We start from the raw sequence: 18,117 nt of genomic DNA on the forward strand, positions 1-18,117 counted from the left end.
CCGTTTCTTTCCTTCTGTTCTTTGTTTCCGCTGTAGGCTTAGCACTCACGTGGGTCACTCCTAAGCTAATTAAACGGGTGCCCTTGGCCCCGCGTCACCCTTTGCAAGGCAGCAGCAAGCCTAGGCATCCATCACACTGTCTGCGCAGAGTTGCGTCTTGTGTTTACCTGTTAATGGATATGTTGCAGCTTTGGCGTCCTTTGCTCTTGTCTGAGCTTATGAATAATGAGATGAGAAGCAATAGGAAAAAGTGGGAGAAAAAAGAGCTTAAATTAAGGAGCTTATCTATAATAGAGAGTCACATGGGTTTTCCGCGGAGTTCCAGGAGTTTTTACTCATCGCTTAGGTGGCCCTTGGGAAATACCGGTTAATAACCATGTGATTGCTAGAATGGTGATATTGGGACCTACTTGAGGACCACAAGGATTTTGAGATTTTTAAACCCATAAGGCCCCTTTATGGCTTCGGGCCGGCCTTTCGCATTCTCCCGGGGCCCTGGAGGCAGAGCTCCACCACTTCAGCACAGCTGCGATGATGCGGCGGGCGAGTTTGTGATGAGCCTCAGTCTTTCCAGCTCTCAGTGAGGATCGTGCTCCCTGCTTCAGAGGGTTTCTCTGAGGACCAAGTCAGACAGCACATCTCAGTCGCCTCCGCGGCGTTAGGTGAACGGTTGCTGTTGAGTGATGTCCTCATTGGAGGTCTCTCCCTGTAAGCTTCCCTTTCTTCGTTGGCTTCTATCTCAAGCCCGCTGAGTACTTTTCGTTTTTAGAATATCCTTGCTAAAAATGGCCCTCGGAAAATAAAAGCACTCTAAAACAGTTACAAATGTGGGAAAATTACAAAGAGCCCAGTAATCGTAAGTTACGGTCCGGGTTTGAGATCTTTGCGTGGAAAGTGATTTCTCTTTCATTCCCAATGGTCAAGGACCGAGGACGACAACTTGACTTACAAACACATTCTACCTGAGTCTCCCGAGCCTTCAGCCTCTCACGCCTGCTCCGATTGTGAAATATCCGAAAAGTCCTCCTTCTCACAAGACCAGAAGCAGGACAGCGAGGTGGAGAAGACTTCAGTTATAGCGAACAATTTTTCTCAAGGTAAGTTAAGCTTTACGAAGCATTTTAAACATAGCCAAGGTTTCCTGGTTTAAACACCAATTTATCACCTTGCCTTAGTAAGCAGAGTGTAGTGACATTTGAATATTTTTCTGATGAAAGGAGGTCCTGTGAGGGCCAAGGCTGGTCATTCAGAGTATCATTCATTACTGGGGGAAACTACTGTTGTTGAAAGTGCTGGCGATTGGGGCAAAGTCATTTTTATTTTTTAAACGATGACTTATTACATGACTTGCCATTTCCCTGCTCTCAAACAGTGGCACGCTGGAAAGCACTGAGGTTCTGTGTCAGTTCCCAGTCGGGGTAATTTCCTTCGTTTCTTTCGAACTCTTCCTAAGGCAGGCTCACTTGGGAGGCTCTTCTGCTTTGAATCATACAGATGCCTGGAGTACTTAACCCCTGTGTGAGTGTTTTGTAATTCTCCGTGTCGGCTCTGTTCCTCTTTTGCGTTAACTCCTGGCGCTCTGGGTCAGCCCCTCGTCCTGCCTCTGACATGGAGCCATGGGCTAAGTTGGCAGAATCAGCTCCCCAAAGGCCCCGCGTGCCCCTAAGCTCTCCTTTACCTCCTCTGTTTCTGCAGCCTTGATCACTTCCTATTAGGTAGGGCTTAGTGTTTATAATTCAACATATTTCAGAAGTTCAAGGAATATATACCCCAAAACAGATAGACCAGGGATCGGTACTCTTTTCCTGTAAAAGGCCAGATAGTAAATATTTTAGGCTTTGTGGACCATATGGTCTTTGTTTCAATTACTCAATCCTGCTGTTGCAGCAAAAAGGAGCCATAGACGATATGCACGTGAGTGGTGTGGCTGAGTCCCCGTAAAACTTAATTTACTAAAACAGGTGGTGGGTGGGTTCGACCCAGGGACCATAGGTTTCCGACCCCCGATGTAGACGCTGGACCTCAACTGACATCATTTGGTCTCTCGTTTCTTCTGGTGGGCTGTTTGCAAGGTGCCCAGAGTGGACCTAGAGCACAAATCGGACACTGGCATCTTTTTACTCAAGTTTTTTGTTGACACCTGATCACACAGAACAGTGGTTTGCAAAGATTTTTTTATCTTTTTTTTTTAATCTTTTTTTTTTTTATCAACAGAACATCTTTCTCCCTTTTTTTTCAGATGAATCTTTGCATGGAAGCCCAATATGTAAAATAGATATGAGTGGAGCCTTGTCCCCTGTGGTGGCCTCACAGGCTCCTTAGGACACTCAGGGCACAGAGAAACTCAGTTTGAAAACAAACCTAGAACACAAAGCGTACGTGTCTGATGTAACTCAGGTATCAGCTGGGGTCTGCAAAAGCCAATTGCCTCGATTTGCTTCCTTGGCTTTCTGGCTGTATCCCCCTCCAGTTTCTGTATTTCTATGTACAATCGGCCTTCTCCTAATTTAGGTCAGATCATGAATTGTTTCTCTGTCCCTATTGCCATCCCTTGCACTGTGTCAGTGTGACATGGAACTCAGTCCCTTTCCAAGACCCCCGAGACCACTCCCACAGGCCTCTGTGGGAGGAGCAGAACTTGGTTGGGGGCGGGAGGAACTGGAGGGGCTGCGGTTACCGCGCAGCAAGCCAGCTCCTTTACATCGGAACATCAGAGGGCCTTGTTCTCTAGAGCCCTCCTACTATGGTACCGGGCGCACCCCACTTTTTCCTCTTGTCTCCCCCTCTGTTTTCTGGCCTCCACCCTGCCTATTCCCCCTCCCACCCTCCCCCCACCCCCATCCCCACCCCCGCTCTCAAGCTTGGTTTAATTCCGGTGTAGAACTGTTCAGGCATCTTTTATTTCTGATTCGTCTAGGGACCCATGACCTTGGCTCGTCATGCCCTCCTAGTGGATTACAGGGCACTTTCCTGAGTGGGGTTCGTCCTCGCTGGAGCCATCTTAGTAACCCCGCTGTTAGCTTTCTTGGTTTCTTTGTCTTCAGACATTTAGTCTCTGTATCTGTTTTTCTTTTTATCATATTTATAACTTGAATAGAGAGATAATTTCGTGTGTTTTTTTACTTAACATTATATGATATGCTTTCTGACACGTTACATAACACCATTCCTAGTGGCTTTAGAATAGTCCGTGGAGATGGCTGAACGCAGTTTTCTTACGTTCTTCTGTTGCTGAACATTTAAGTCATTTTTAAAATTTCACAATTGTGAGCAGTGCTGCAGGGAATATCTTTGAACATGAAGCTTTCCCCTTATTTTGGGGGCAGTTTCTTAACCTAGATTCTATAAATTGCAATGCCTAGGCAAAAGATGCATTCACTGTTTTCTGATAGATGCTTCTACACGGGCTTTACGATTTTAAAGAGTTGGCATTTGTCAGAAGGATATTATTGTAAGAGGGACAGGTATTTTTCTCCCACTTTGTAGAGGTGAATATAGTGTTTCCTTCTCCTTGGTGAGGGCTGCATAATTAATAAGTGGTGTCCAGTTCAACCGGGAATGTTTCCTTAAGCCCAAGGGAGGATTCCAGCTCCCGGCCAGGCTCAGTAGAAGATGACTCGTCCCAGAAGCTGGCACTGTGTGATGTGGATCAACCAGCAAGGGAGGCTGCAGTCAGAACAGATAAGTCCCTGAGTCCCTCCGACCTGACTAGCCGCTGGAAGGTTTGCGTGGCCGCGAGGCGGGGACGGCAGGTGTGGTGCCAGGATGTGCCAGGCGTCCCTTGCCAACAGGGTGCTTCGGTGCTGGGCTGCAGCGGCGGCCTCAGACGTTCCCGCGAATGACTCGCCACACTTCTGGCATTGGTAGGAGATAGCCGAGGGTTTGGGAATTAAGTCATCTCATGAACATCCAAATTCATGGCGAAATTACTATTTAATTAGGAAGAGATCAGTAACATTGTGCCACTTGTAAATGAAAGTCATTTTGGAGGGATTAAAATTGGGTCATAACATTAGTAGAATGTTTTAAAACAAACATTGCTAAGACATACTGAATTTACCCTAATTAATGAATTAAAGACATTAGTTTTGCCTTTGGATACTTAATGTGATTATGCTTTAAACACTTATTCTAGAAACCTACTCCTAGATTGGAACTATGCTTCTTTCTTTCTTTATAAAATTTAGGTGTGGCAGAGGCTAAAAAAAATCATATTTGCTCATTTTAGAAAATTTGAATATTTAAATTTTTGTGCATTATTAAGTATAATTTTAAGATATTATGCAGTAGTTTTGAAAAGCCTAAAATCTACACCCATGATGTATAATACTACATCATAATGGATGTAATACACTTTATTTAATAATTTATTTTATTTAATAATTTATTTTCAGTTCTCACTGTTATATGTAGTGCCAACATGAACATTTTCATGCGTTCTGTCAAATGGTTGTTAGCATCTCTGGTGATCGCTAAATTCCTGTAAGTAGAGTTGTTTGGTAAAAGACATTAGAAAGAACCTTTCTAAGACTAGTCCCAAAAAGTCATATACATTTATACTCACGCTAAGAGGATATATTCTTGAGAGTACTCTTCTTGCCATTCTCACTACCTCGGGATTATTGTTTTATTTTGTTCTTAAGTCTTAAATTAGTCACTGATAAAGGAAAGGAAACATAGTCCTTTCAAAGAATCAGTCTTGAAAATGTGTAGATTCATAACGAAGGCAGTTTAATCAACTCTCAGGCAATTCGGGCAGATTTGAAAGTGATCTGGCAGTTTCACCATAAGGAAGATTTTCATATTTGATATTCAGAAGAATAAAGGGCTGGATTAGAGTTGGCATTAAAATTGTGTGGAATGTAATTTTCCCACGTGACGTAAAACACCTTCGTCGTGGAGGGCTGCGGAGGATCACTGCAGAACCGTGTCTGTGGGCCGTGGGCAGTAATAGCTCCGCCTCTTCCTGCCTCGGAAAGGATGGCCAGTTGCTGACTGTCCTCATCGTACTGTCGCGATGTCAAGATCACTGCCTAATCTAGAAATGGTTCACTTTGTTGGGGGCTTCGGGCTTAAAAAAAAATCTCCTCCTTCCTGTAGACCTACTAATGGAACACATACAAGAAATTCGCAGTTTGAGAAAACGTTTGGAAGAATCTATCAGGACCAACGAAAAGCTGCGGAGACAGCTGGAGCGACAGGAGCCGGACTCCGATCGAGGTGAGGGGGGCCTCCCCAGGGCCGCGCGGGCCCGGGCGCACTTCCCCTGCGACGCGTTCGCCCGTTCCGCGTGCCAGGAAGAGCTTCACACTGCTGGCCAGAGAGATCTCAGTTTAAATCCCGACTTCGCTGCTTTCCTCTAGGGTGACCTCATTTAACCTGACAGACTCTTAGTTCTAGTAATTTATCTATAAAATGGGGATAATAATTTCCATTTATCCTGTCGTGATGAGAATCATGAGCGGGCTACGTGACGTGGTACACCCTGTGGTCCCTGGCACAAAGCGGGTACTTGATAAATGTCTGCCAGCCCCTGACATCTTGAATTGTATTGGCTTGTTGTTTGCTTTAGAAGCTGTAGAGACATAGATAGGTATTTTAAAATAAAGTAGCATTTTGTCTTTTTATTAGTAATGGATTATAAAAATATTAGCATTGTAACAGTCTGGTAAACCTCAACATGCCAATCAAAAGATCACCAATATTCCTGTATAGCCACAGGTAGCTCTGAATGGAATGTTCTTTCATGAAGAATTTTATTTTTCATAGGTAAGATAGTCACGTAGTTCAAAAATTAATATCTCCATCCTATACCCAGTAATTCTCTTCTCCCTTCTCTCTTCCCATTTTCATTTGTTCCTTCCGTATCCTTAAACAGTGTTTTTAAAATGTAAATACAAATATATATTCTTATTCCCTCCCTCACTTATGTCAGAGGTAGAATACTTTCTATCACTATTCTGTCCCTTGTTTGTTGTTGAGCAATACATTTTGGACACCTTTTCTTATTGCTCCAAAGAAAGTGTCTTCATTCTGTGAAGAATGTGTCTTGAGAGCAGCTCTGTGCACTAGGAAAAGCCTGAGATTGCTTGGGATTGGACCCCCTAGGAGTGGATCCCAGTTCTTCTGTTGATAGCTTCGCGACTTTGGGCCAGTCCCCCCACCTCTCCCAATCTTAATTATAAGAGTCACTGTGAGATTAAATGAGGCAGTGTTATGAATGGGGCCTTGCTCGGTGCTCCACTCAACAAATGGTTGTTTCATCATGATCAGTTTTATTTTACTGTGTTACTCCACAAAGGGCAGGATGCTAATGTCATTCCCATTTTTAGAGATGAGATAACCGAGTTCTGGAAGGATGTCCTCGGTGGCAGCACTCGTGTCTCTGGACCTCCTAGTCCCGTTCTCATTCCCCTCCAGCCCACCACAGCCATCGGCCCAGAGGACATCTTTCCAAAGTCCTGCGCATGCTCCGGTTTGGTTCAGGGCGGTTCCATCACTCTCTCCATCCACCTCCCCCATCCTGCATCTTCCCCTCCGACCCCCGGGGAAGTCGGTTAATCTGAGGTATTAGTCATATCAAACACAGGAAAGAAATACACGCCTGGGCCCTTCACATTCACTCTTGGTGATGCCTGAATTAGATTCGTTCTGTTTTACATTTTCCCTGGCAAATCCAATTATAGAAATATTTGAGGACTCAAATGGCCACCAGCTATAATGGAGCAGCCAGTTGCTCTGTAGAGTAATTCACTTTGACGGGAAGGTTTACAGAAAGGCATTCACCAAGTATTTAGGCTGGTGGAAAGACATGCTGTTCTCACCAGGTCATCACCGTCTCTGAAAAGACGAAGAAACAGTCATGGCCGTGCCTGCCCCCGGCCCGGAAATGGTCATCGGGGTGCAGGTTTGAGAAAGGCATGCTCCTTGTGGCGTCGAGGTGGAGCATTGTTAAAAACCGTCATCCCACGGGCCAGGTCTTCCAGCTTATCACGTCACCACTTACCTGAGCTCATACTGATGATGGCCAGAGGAAAGACTGGCTTTTCAGCATCAGAAGTAGACGCCGCCAACTCAGCCTTTGTCAGGAACTGCTGTTTGGCCTGATTATTCTTTTTGAAAAGTGACCACCTTAGCTGTGGTCATAGTAGACTTCTGTAGAATTTTTCCTGTTTATCCAGATTGCTCTTTGGTCCTGTTTTGGCTCCAGTCTATCATTAGTTGTGATATTAATACAAATGGTAATCACAGTAATAACGACATAGATCGTTTTCATTAAGCTAATGGAGACCTAGGGAAGTTATGTGATTGGTTAGGTCATGCAGTTAGGAGGCCAGAGCTGTGGTTCAAGTGCAGGTATTGCTGAAAAGACCCCCAAAATTCATAGAGGAGAGTGGAGAAAGGTGGCAAGGAGAGACATAGGTGAATTAAAAAGCCGTAGGACATTGTAGTAAGTGCATCATGAGCATGAGAAAAAGGTAGTGCTGGAGAATGGAGAGTTTGAACTTTGGCTTCTGGGAGAGAGCCGATGTCATACCTACAATATTACAGATAATCCACTTGTGTACCAGGATGCTTTCAGCTGCAGCTAACAGAATACGCATAAAAACTGGTGTAAACAGTGGGGATTTATGTTTTCTTACCTAACAAGAAATCCAGAGGCAGGCAGTTCTAAGGCAGATTTAATGGTTCAGTGGTAGCAGGGCTTAGGGTCAGTGCCTGTGATGACTGCAGTAATTACAAGCATCACTCCCTCTCAGGACAGTGTCTGGAGCATGGGGAGGAAGTGGGAAGGGCTTCTCCCTGTCCTTCTCTTCTCATCTGGGTGGGAAATCTTTCCCAGAAGCTCCCAGCAGGCTTCTTTTCAAGTTTCACTGACCAGAGGTAGCTGCGCCGGAAGCTGGGAAAGCAGATCTCTGGCATTTGGTTCCGTGGTTCAGTCGACAGTCAGTAAGGAAGACGGGGAGGAAGCATCTGCTTGCCGTGTGTGGAAAGCGCCTTGCACGCCGCAGTTACTCTCCAGGGGGTGCTGTGGACGTGAACATTGTGTGTAGTGCAGAGGGAGAAAGCTCAGAGGACGGAGAGTGTCGAGATGGAGTGTCAAGGGAGGCGTCCAGCCAGAGGGAGGGGCGGGATTTCAGGAGATGGACCACAGCCTGGGGAGACACGTAAAGTCTGTCTAGCTTTAGACCCTGCTCTCCTTAGCAAACACTAAAGAGGCAGAGAATGTGGGCTAAAAGTTGAATCGAGTATGATTTTGACAGGTGAAGAAGGCAGTAGGCAAAGGGAGTAAAGTACCTCGTTCTCCAAAGTCAGGGAGGTGTGTGACCGCCAATGTGGCCCAGTTTGGCTGCATTCGCGGGCACTAGGGTCTAGGATGGAGAGGGTGTGGGGTACACCATGAAACTGGAGGTAAATAATGGCCATCTGAAGTTCGGACCTTGCATTTGCTTTATCTGATTGTCTTTTGCACTGGTGGGCCGTCAGATGCTTTTGAGCAGAGAATCCCATGAACGGACCGTATTTCCGATGACACACAGGGTAGCCGGGAGGCAGGGCGATGAGGCCTGAGCCGCAGGGGCAGAAAAGGGTGGGCCAGTGTCCAAGGCATTTGGCGGAGGCGTCCGCAGTCGCGCTCATCTGACCGGGCAGTAGAAGAGAGAGGCGTTAGGACGGCTTCCAGGTTCCTCACTGGGGCCAGGGACAGTGGTGACGCCATCTGCAGGGACAGAAACCAGAAGAAAAAGCAGGTTCGGGAGAGTGAGGGAAGGAAGGCGAGGAATTCAGCCTTGGCTCTGTGGGCTGGGATGGGTCCGGCAGGCAGCTGGATTATACGGGTTCGGATTTCTGGAGACATCTGTGGAGGGTAAGGCTGTCCCTCACCCACCCCCAATGCAGGTCTCCTGCGTTATTCTCCCTTAGGACAGGTAAGGTGTGGGGATCCCCTTCCTGTGTCCCATTTCAGGCTCGCTCTCATTTCCCGCCGGGCTCTGGTAATACCATACACAGTTCACAGGAGTGATTTTCCTTGTATGTTGTGTATCCTCATTATTCAAAACTGTTTTCTAGAAAGTTCTGTATGACCTGGAGACTCTTCATCAATCACTATTTATATGTGTTTTTATAGGTTCTTCAAACATTGTTCCTTACTGTTCAGAGCTGCATAATTCTCTGACATCAGAAATTCGTTTCCTGAGGAAGCAGAACCAGGCCCTCAATACAATGCTTGCTAAAGGGTCTAGAGGTGAGAGTCAAAGGTGTCACCCACAGCCCAGAGCCCCACAGCCTTCCGTGGCGTGGAAAGAATGCAGGCACTAGAGTCCGTCCAACCTGAGTCACATCCTGTGGCTCTGACTTTGGGCAGGTCGCTGTACCTCTCTCTGAACCTCAGTATTCTTAGCTATAAGGTAGGAACACCCCACAGGGCTGTAGCGACAAACACTGTGAAGCCCTCAGAACAGCGTCCCTCGTGGGGCTCAGTAAACATTACTCTACCTGTTACCCATCCCCTCTGTACAGCCTCCTCTCATTTGTCTTGAGTTCTCAGTGGAAGAGAGAAGGAAGGCCCGGAATATGGTACTGCCAGGCTCTCAACCAGAGATTTCTCCCTCTCAGGAAAGTTTTCCAGTATTTCTTACAAAGATCCCTTCTCTTAATTCCTTCTGTTTGGGGCTTCGCCCCCAAGGGACTTTCACATACAAGACCTCTCAACACTTAAAGGGCTCCTGGAAAGACATGGGATTAGTCCTGTTTCACAGGCGAGAAACTGAGGCCTAGGGGAGTGACCGACCCGTGGTCACAGAGCTGGAAGGTGGTGGAGCTGGCACGTGGGCCAGCTTACTTCACTTTCCATGGAGATGTTCGTGCCGACTCCGGGGGGAGATGAAATTAAGGCTTCTGCAGGCTGTTCGTTCACTCAGCAGAGACTCTGGTTCTGTGTCAGGGCCTGTGTAGATGCTGGTACAGACTTGGGCCGCCTTCCGTCAGGGCTCGCAGTCTGATGGAAAGGACGGCCAGGCCACCCGCCGCAGGCCAGCGTGAGGCGTAGCCATGGTGAAGGCAGGGTCGGAGTTGCAGGACCCTGGAGATGGCATCCCGACCCAGGGAAAACTGGTCCTCGGGAGCGGAGGCTAGAGGGCAAGTCGGGGTTAATCACGGTGCCTGAGGTTGAGAAGGACCAGGAGGGAAGAGCAGACACAGGCCGAGGGGTTAGGGATGGGGCGAGTACACACCTGTCAGGAATAACATGATGCTCAGTACGGCCGGAGTCTGAGAGGGGAGGAGAAACTTGCTCAGAAATGATGTGTGTCGTGGTTAAGAGGAGAATCAGAAAACCTGGGCCTGAATCTCGGCTCTGCCGCTTATTAGCTGTGTCGTCTTGGGGGATGTCTTAACCTTTTCGTTTCTTATTTTCCTATCAGGAAAATGGAGAGAATAATAATAGTAGCTACCTCAGAGGTTTGCTGTGAAGAGTAAATAAGATGATACATGTCATGTCTGCAGTTAGCTCTGTGGGCCCGTTGGCTGTTACCACCACCAGCACTGCTGGCGGCCCTCAAAGTGCTTGTAGAGCCACGCGCGAAGCCCTTTTACACCTCGGCACCCCGTTAACCCCTACAACGATACACGAGGAGACCGAGGCACAGGAAAGGGGAGAAACTCATTCCAGGTTATGGAGTCAGTAAGCGGAAGGGCACGCGAGCACGCCACTCTGCCCCGAGCGTGCCCTTGACGGCGGCCCCGGGCCCTGCCTGTGTTTATTTCTCGGGAGAGGTGCTGTCCTCAGGGCCCCGGGCTGCCATTTGCACGGCCTGGCTGGCCTTGTGGGATGCCAGCGGACTTTTCCAACACGCGCTGCCCGAGTTTGGAGCCTGTTTCTTGTTTCTGTCTATAGTTTCTACCCACCGTTTGCTCTGTGGAGGCAAAGTAGGTTTGCACAGCCCATTATTTAAGAGAAAATTAAACAGGCCCATTTCATCCCAGTGACGTTTAATCTGCAGCCTCGATGTTGACAGATTTATCTGCCCAAAATGCATGAGATAATTGGAATGCCAGAATCATAAATGCCAGATTAAATCTCATTCTCTTTTGTATTCTTGGAGTGCTCGAGCCAAAGTGCTGTATTTGCGTAATAAGGTTGGAAAAAACAAATGGTGTCTCTTCTCAGCCGCGCTTTTCATGTTCGCAGATAAACAGAAGGAGAATGAAAAATTACGAGAGTCCCTCTCCAGGAAGACTGCGAACCTTGAGCACCTCCAGCAAGAGCTGGCCTGTGTGAGGGGAGAGAACGTCAGGCTGCAGAGGGAGGTGGGCGAGACGGAGAGGCACAGCCAGCAGCTGCTCCAGGAGCTCCGTGACAGCCGCAGCGAGCTGAGCAGGTAGTGGCGGGGCTGCCGTGGTGACGCAGGGTGTGCCGGCCCCTGCCCTCACGCACACGCGGGGGTGGGAAGACAGCAACGCGCAACCCGTAATGGGCCAGGTGGGAATGAGACGCACGGAGCGAGGTCGTCTGAGTACGGGGCGTAGCGCCCGGGGGGGCGGTCCTCTCTGCACAGACCATCTGGACAGTGACCTGAGGGAGTGAGGGTGCGAGCTCTGCAGACACCTGGCGGAGGGTCGTTTTTGGAGGGGATGGTAAGGGCCCCGAGGTGGGGTATCCTGGGCCTCTGCAGGGCAGAGCAGGGAGGCCAGCGCATCTGGAGGAGAGAGGGCATGGCGGGGGCTGAGGGCAGAGGTGGCTGGATGCCGAACCGTGTAGGGCCCGGTCCGGGTACGGACTTTGGTTTTCACCGAGTCATGTGGGAGGCCATTGGGAAGGATTCTGAGTGGAGAAGGGGCACGGGTCTGACTCAGATTTTAAGAGGGACGTACTGACTGCTCCTGGCAGTTTCCTGTAGACTCTGTCTTGTCCCACACGTTTCTTTGGTCTGTCAGCTCCTGTGAGTGTCCCGCTCTCTCAGTGAGCGACATCGCTCTGGGCTCCCCGGGGTGGTGCGCTGACTTAGCCAGATCATCGTCTTCACCATCACAGTCCTGGGCTTCACTTCCTCGTACCCCCGAAGTGAGGGTTAGAAAGCACGCACCTCCCCGAAGCGAGGGTTAGAAAGCACGCACCTCATTGTGGCTGTGACTGGGGTCCTTAACCACGCGGGCCCTGCTGTCCTCACTCCTCCAGCCGAGGGCGCAGTTGGCCTGCGTGAGTGACAGAGTGAGAACTGACCTCTCCTCCCCGTGGTGCTGGGGCCGTTGCAGGGTGCAGGAGGAGGCGAAGTGGAGGCAGCAGCTGCTCTCCCAGAATGACAAGCTGCTCCAGTCCCTCCGAGTGGAGCTGAGGGTGTACGAGAAGCTGGACGAGGAACACAGGACCCCGAGAGGTACTGGGCACGCCAGTCCACAGCCCCTCTCAGCTCGGACTCTCTGTCATGGGCTGCCCGCTCACCCGGACCGCGGGGTTCGCATTCTTGCCTGAAATGCCGTCGTCACACCTGTGCTTGCCTTCTGGGTGGGGCAGGTGTCTTTTGAAGCAGGCTCTCGGGCCCACCCTTCTTCCGAAGAAGCCGCAGGAACCACAGAAGGGCTTCGGCCCAGGAGTCAGGCCAGCGGGGGTATGGGTCCTCACCACCCTGCTCCCCACTGTCACTGCCTTCGGCAGCTCACCTCACCCGCTGGGGCCTGTTTCTTCCTCTATGAAACATGCCTGCTGATAGCTGTTGTAGAGAGTTCTGAAAATTAAATGAGATCATTTATTAAAAGAATCCTAGTGCCTGGCACATAGTGGGCACTCAAGAAGTAACTTTTTTAAGAATTTTATTGCTAGATGTGTGTGTTTCTTTTTGCCCATTCATTCAGCAAATAAGGATGGAGCACGTCCTCCACAGTGGACACTGCTCCAGAGGTGGTCATTGGCCCCGGTCCTCTCTGTGTCCTCAGAGAGATACCGGATCACAGCGATCTGACTGTAGACTAATGGTTTAGAATCAATTTTGAGGCGTGGTTGTTGGTTTTTTTTTTTTTTAAACTAATTTTCCAGATGGTTTCTCAGTATTGAAAGTTTATCTAGAAAAGGGTCACCTCACAGCTTTCATTTTCGCCTCAAGTCGCTTTTTCTTATTCTTGCTGTTGTACCTTTTAATATACTGTGGCTCTTAAAATCAGCCCCTTTCATTCTATAATTCCAGCCCAAATAGGTTTTATTACTACCAGACATAATTTCGGGGTTTGGTGTGCAATTTGCTAGGCTTTTATGGCCAGAAGCGAAAATTAATTTCCAGCTCTTATTTAGCCTGCGGAATAGCAGCAATTAAGTCTGCCAATATTTTTGTTTTTAAAGTCAAGTTGTTATTTTAAATCGTACCTAGTTCTTAGGGAGGGGAGGGGAGGGGAGGGCGACGGTGGTGGTGGGTTTACAATAGTCGAGCCCCTCTCTTGGCCGACCCTGCGGTGGCAGAAGATGTCAGGGCTTCCTGTTGCACGTATTTGCAGCGTCCGGAGCAGAGGCGTTGAGAGACGGCTGGCAGGGGCAGGGCGCCCTTGCGGACCTGCACGGCCTCCTGACAGAGGTCCAGGCCCTGCGGGCGCAGCTGGAGACGAGCATCGAGACCAACCGCGCGCTGCAGAGCAAGCTGGAGGAGCAGCTGGCGAAGGGCGGAAGGGAGGCCCAGGAAGCAGCGCTCGCCTCGGCTCTCCAGACCCTGCCCACCGCCGAGCGGCCCCTTGGGCTGGACAGACAAGGTACCGCTCCCCGCCCCTCCACACTCAGATAGTGCAGCCCTGTGCACCTGTGGGATGTGCGGGCTTCCGAACGGTGCCTTGCTCACGGAGGTGTCTTTCTGTCGACAGCGGGCATGCTGTACCCTAGGAGCCAAGGGACCTGGCCGCTAATTAGCTGTCACCTTTGGCAAAATGGTGTCATCTCCGTTTGGGGCCTCCTGATTCTCGGGGCAGGGGAGTGTGGGCTCCCAGCCGCCCTCCGGTCTCGCTCCTCCCGTCCATTCAGTCCTGCCCACATCGCTGCACTGCCGAAAACCCTTTTTAGTCCCTCCCCTTGCTTTCAAAAGAGAGTTTAAACCTCTTAGTCTGGCTGTCAGTGTTTTTCGGGATCTGAAAAGCATCTTGATAGGTATGAAAACTGGTTTATTGTCTAGCCCTGCAGAGGCTGTTTAGGGTGGCAGTCTTTCTGCCAAAAAGTGGACGACTGGGTTCGGTCACCCTTCCGCCACCGGCCCCGCAGAGGGCCTGGAACAAACCAGCAAATGGTGAGGCTCAAAGCAGTCAGCCAGTCCATCCTCTTTGCTCTGTGAACGAAGGAACTAAGACTCAGGGTCCCGGACTTGCCCTAAGCGACAAAGGTAGGTGGGAGAGCTGGAGCTAGAAATTGGTTTTCAGCTCCGAGTGCACTGCCGTCCCTGAAGCACCACCTGACCTTCCAGAGCCTCCAGAGCCCGGGGGTCGTCATCCTTACGCCCACAGGGTGGCCGCGCACATCCAGTGGGACGGGAAACGTCAACATGCTTTATCTAGAAGTACCACGTGAAAGTCGAGACTTATCTTTACTTGGATTGGGAATTAAGTCTGTTGCCTTTAATTAAAAATTACAGTTTCTTACACAAGAGTACCCAGTCATTCTGCCTTCGAGCTTGTGGTGGTTGGCTTATTGGTTTTTTTTTCCTTGATAAGGATTTTAAAATTTTAACCAAAGAGATGATGTGACAACATGAAAGAAAGGCGAAAAAAAATCCTTTGCGGTTCTACAAAATGTTAATTTTTTACTTTGCATATTTCTCTTTATTTGTAACAAAATATACGCATATATTTATATTGTTCAAATTAGTTTTTGTGCCATTCTGTATCCTTTTTTTTGCTTTTGCCCAATATTATGTGATAAATTGTTTTTCTTTTTTCATATGGGTTTCCTAATTATTTTCAGATGGTCTGACACCAAACCATTACACTCGTGATTATAAAAGTGGTCTCTGATTTGGAGCTTTAGTAAACATTGATGTTAGCATCCTTTTTGCCGTTAAACGGTATTCTTAGGATAAAATCCTCTTGGAGAATCTTGGAGTGTTGGAGGGTGCCATTCTGCCACCATTTGTGTGGACTGTACGTCAGGGGTGGGCATCACCGTTTCAAGTATAGGTCTGCTCCCCGCCCCTCTTAGGGCTCTGAGGAGGCGGGACCAAGGAGATCGTGGGGCGGGCTGGGGAGACCGAAGCGGGGAGCACGGGTCAGTGCTCGGGGTACCCTGGAAGGAGAGTTGGGGCAGCTGAGGTGAGGAGGTCATCGAACAGCCTGTGCCCGCTTTTGAAATTTGTCCCAGGCCAGCCCTGGGTGTGCCTTGCAGGAGGCGTCCAGGGGAGTGTGTTCGGGATTCACAGCCCTGACTTGGGAACGTTCTCCAGTTTCCTCGAGCGAAGATTAGGATGGTATCATAGACAGCAGCTCATTCTTCCTTTGCAGACTCTTCGGGGCTGTAATTAAGTGCACCTGTTTGAAAGTTTTGCTCTCCAGACTGCTGTTTTTGGTAGAAAGGGATCCCTCACAGGGGCAGTGTGCCTGGGGGAGGAGCTGGGAGGGGCCTCTTAAGGCCTGGACAGGGTCCTCGCTGGGCCACCTGTGCTCTGGGCAGATCACCGCTGCCTCTGCCCCTCGGTCTCCTTCCTCTTCCAAGAAATCTGATCACCGTACCGTGCCGTCCCACCCACAACTGCTGAGAGTTCCGAAGTGAAAGTGCTTTCCATGTCGTGGAGTGCCACAGACCATCTTTCACGACGTGCAGTTAGTTTCACCTCCTCACATTGCGTCACGTGCACCACCTCCCAGACCCTGCTCTGGGGGGCTCGGGTTCCTGCAGCAGCCCCCGGACTCGCTCCTCCAGCCCAAAACACAGGCCTCGGCCCCTTGAGCGGGCCCCTGCGGTCCTCACACTTCTGGCCTGGCATCTCGCCGCGTCCTTCCCTGGCACCCTGGGATCCGCCAGTCGAAGCGCTTAACTGTCCCTGAGTTTGTCGTGACAGCTCACTCACTCCTCTGCCTGCACTTTCTCCCCTCGGGTTTCACCTGAGTTACCCTAGCCTCACGCTTTCCCCCCTTATCGCTGACCACTCTGCAGGGAAACTTCCTGTGTACTTGGCTGGACAAGAGGGCCCTTCCAGGGGGTCCTTCCGGGGAGGGTGCCGGGGCTGCTCACTCCTGTCCCCCGCGTCCCGCACATGGCCTGGCAGGAGAGAGGCCCAGCGCGGATGCGAACGAATGCCGTGTGTGTCTGGCATTCGCTGTGTTCTCCCTCGGCTCTCTCTCACGTGCCGATGACAGTGAAATGAAAACTTCTGACAATTTATTTTTCTTCTCTTATTTTGCATGTCATAGACGACGACACATGTCCTGTGACAGTTGAAAATTCTTACGATCTGTTCGATTCCACCGCGGCAGTGCCACCGACATCAGGTACAAAGCTGAACTCCGGGTCACTATGGCGGGGTTGCGTTTGGCAGTAGGACCTTTTAAATTGAAGAAAAGAGGGTCCCTGGTCCCAAGAGGGTGTCTGGCAGGAATTAGGGATTCATGTTCTCAGCATTTCTAGCTAGCGATCTCCTTCTCCCAGCCAGTTAATCTGTTCCTGGGTATTACCGATCCAGCAACGTCATTGTGTCTCTATTAATTAAAGTGTGACACGTTCCGTGGCTTTCAGGGCCTTACCCCGCCGCCCTGTCTGCAGGGTCGCCGTTCAGCAGACAGGCCCACCTTCCTCCCGCTGGGACTGTGCAGTCCGGCCCCCTCCTTTTCCAGACTGCCCTCGTCTCATTCTCTGCCAGTAGAAGTCCTGCTACGTCAAGACTCATGAGTGCAAACTTCACTGCGAAATGCCTTTCTGATGTCCCCAGTGAGAAATACTTATCCAGACTTCTGTTGATCCAAAAGTAAAAAGGAATAGGCTTCTCCCTTTGTTTAGTTTAACTCTTGTTACCTATTCAGTCTAGCTCAACTGTTGCTTCGTCTGGGAAGCCTTCCCTGATCTCCGCTGCTGCACGGAGAATGGATGATTTTTAGCCCTGAGCCCTGTCTCTGTCATTGTGCCGTTGTACCTCCCACACAGGGTCTGTATTCTTACTAGACCATGGGCTCCCGGAGTGCAGGCACCGGGCTGATTCATCTGTCTAAATCAGGGTCTTCTGCAGACTGGGTGCCTGACCTGATAAGTTGCATTGAATCGAGCTTCTCCCACATGGGGAATAAGCCCAGTGTGGGGTAATAAACAGACTGAGGTCCTGGAGCCCAGCCTCTTTCTTCTCCGGGCTGCGTCTGTGGCATGTGGGCCTGAGGGCCATTTGTAGCCCTCCTGTCTGGCTTCACCATTGTTGAGTGCAGCTCAGCGAAGACGGGGTGCTGCCCCCAGTAGATCTGACATCTTCCCTCCCCTTCTGTAGCTTCCGAGGCTCCTTCACTCTCTGTAAATGACGTGGACTCCCTCTCCTGCGTCAGTATCAGCTCAGCCACCAGCATCCCGTGCATGTCTGGCCTGGTCCCTGGCCGCCACTTGTGGGCCAGCAAGAGTGGCTGCCATGTCCTGGGCATGATTGAGGACTACGACGCGCTCTGTAAGCAGATTGGCCAGGGCCAGAAGCTCCTCGCCGAGATGGACATTCAGATCCAAGAGGCTCCCAGCCCCACAGGTCGAGAGTTGGAAACAAAGGTAACCTGACCAAACAGCTGGAGGGAGACAGATGCCCAGTGGGGGCAGGGACGGACGTGTTGGCGGGGCGCCTGGGGCAGGGGCGCACCTGGCTTCAGTAAGACCTTGAAACGAGGAACCCGGAAGCGTAGCCCACGAAAGCCGTGAGGTCAGCTCGAGTCTGGGGGACCCCTGTTTCCTGTGGGAGGAACAGTGGTTGAGCTTGATACGCTGCGTTACTGCCTTCGCTTCACTGGGATCTGCCCCGTGACCCCCTCTGTCTGCTAGCCTCCTGTCCATCCCTCTGTCCTCCAGTGTGTCCATCTGTTCCTCTTTCTAGTCACCTGGCCGCCACCCACCCAGGCCCCTGTGGCTCAGGCTCTGGGGCTGCTGCGGTGAATAAGGTGACTAGACATCCGGATCCTCACGCAGCGTATGGTCAGTCG

At 50.2% G+C, this 18,117-nt stretch overlaps 1 protein-coding gene across 3 annotated transcripts in view; it reads left to right on the forward strand.

Moving 5' to 3' along the window:
• CDK5RAP2 (CDK5 regulatory subunit associated protein 2) overlaps window positions 1-18,117 on the forward strand; it is a 156,725-nt gene that overhangs the window by 126,267 nt on the left and 12,341 nt on the right. For 2 of the 3 annotated variants that reach the window (XM_016155936.2, XM_016155937.2), the window contains 8 exons: window positions 925-1,097; window positions 5,101-5,220; window positions 9,128-9,244; window positions 11,189-11,378; window positions 12,253-12,374; window positions 13,483-13,731; window positions 16,369-16,446; window positions 17,427-17,692. In XM_016155936.2, coding sequence (XP_016011422.2) covers window positions 925-1,097; window positions 5,101-5,220; window positions 9,128-9,244; window positions 11,189-11,378; window positions 12,253-12,374; window positions 13,483-13,731; window positions 16,369-16,446; window positions 17,427-17,692 — 1,315 coding nt within the window. The remainder of the gene's footprint in view (window positions 1-924; window positions 1,098-5,100; window positions 5,221-9,127; window positions 9,245-11,188; window positions 11,379-12,252; window positions 12,375-13,482; window positions 13,732-16,368; window positions 16,447-17,426; window positions 17,693-18,117) is intronic. The other variant, XM_016155938.2, reaches the window with a different exon arrangement.

This window comes from Rousettus aegyptiacus, unplaced genomic scaffold (assembly GCF_014176215.1).
Source record: "Rousettus aegyptiacus isolate mRouAeg1 unplaced genomic scaffold, mRouAeg1.p scaffold_m13_p_3, whole genome shotgun sequence".
Lineage (NCBI taxonomy): Eukaryota > Metazoa > Chordata > Mammalia > Chiroptera > Pteropodidae > Rousettus > Rousettus aegyptiacus.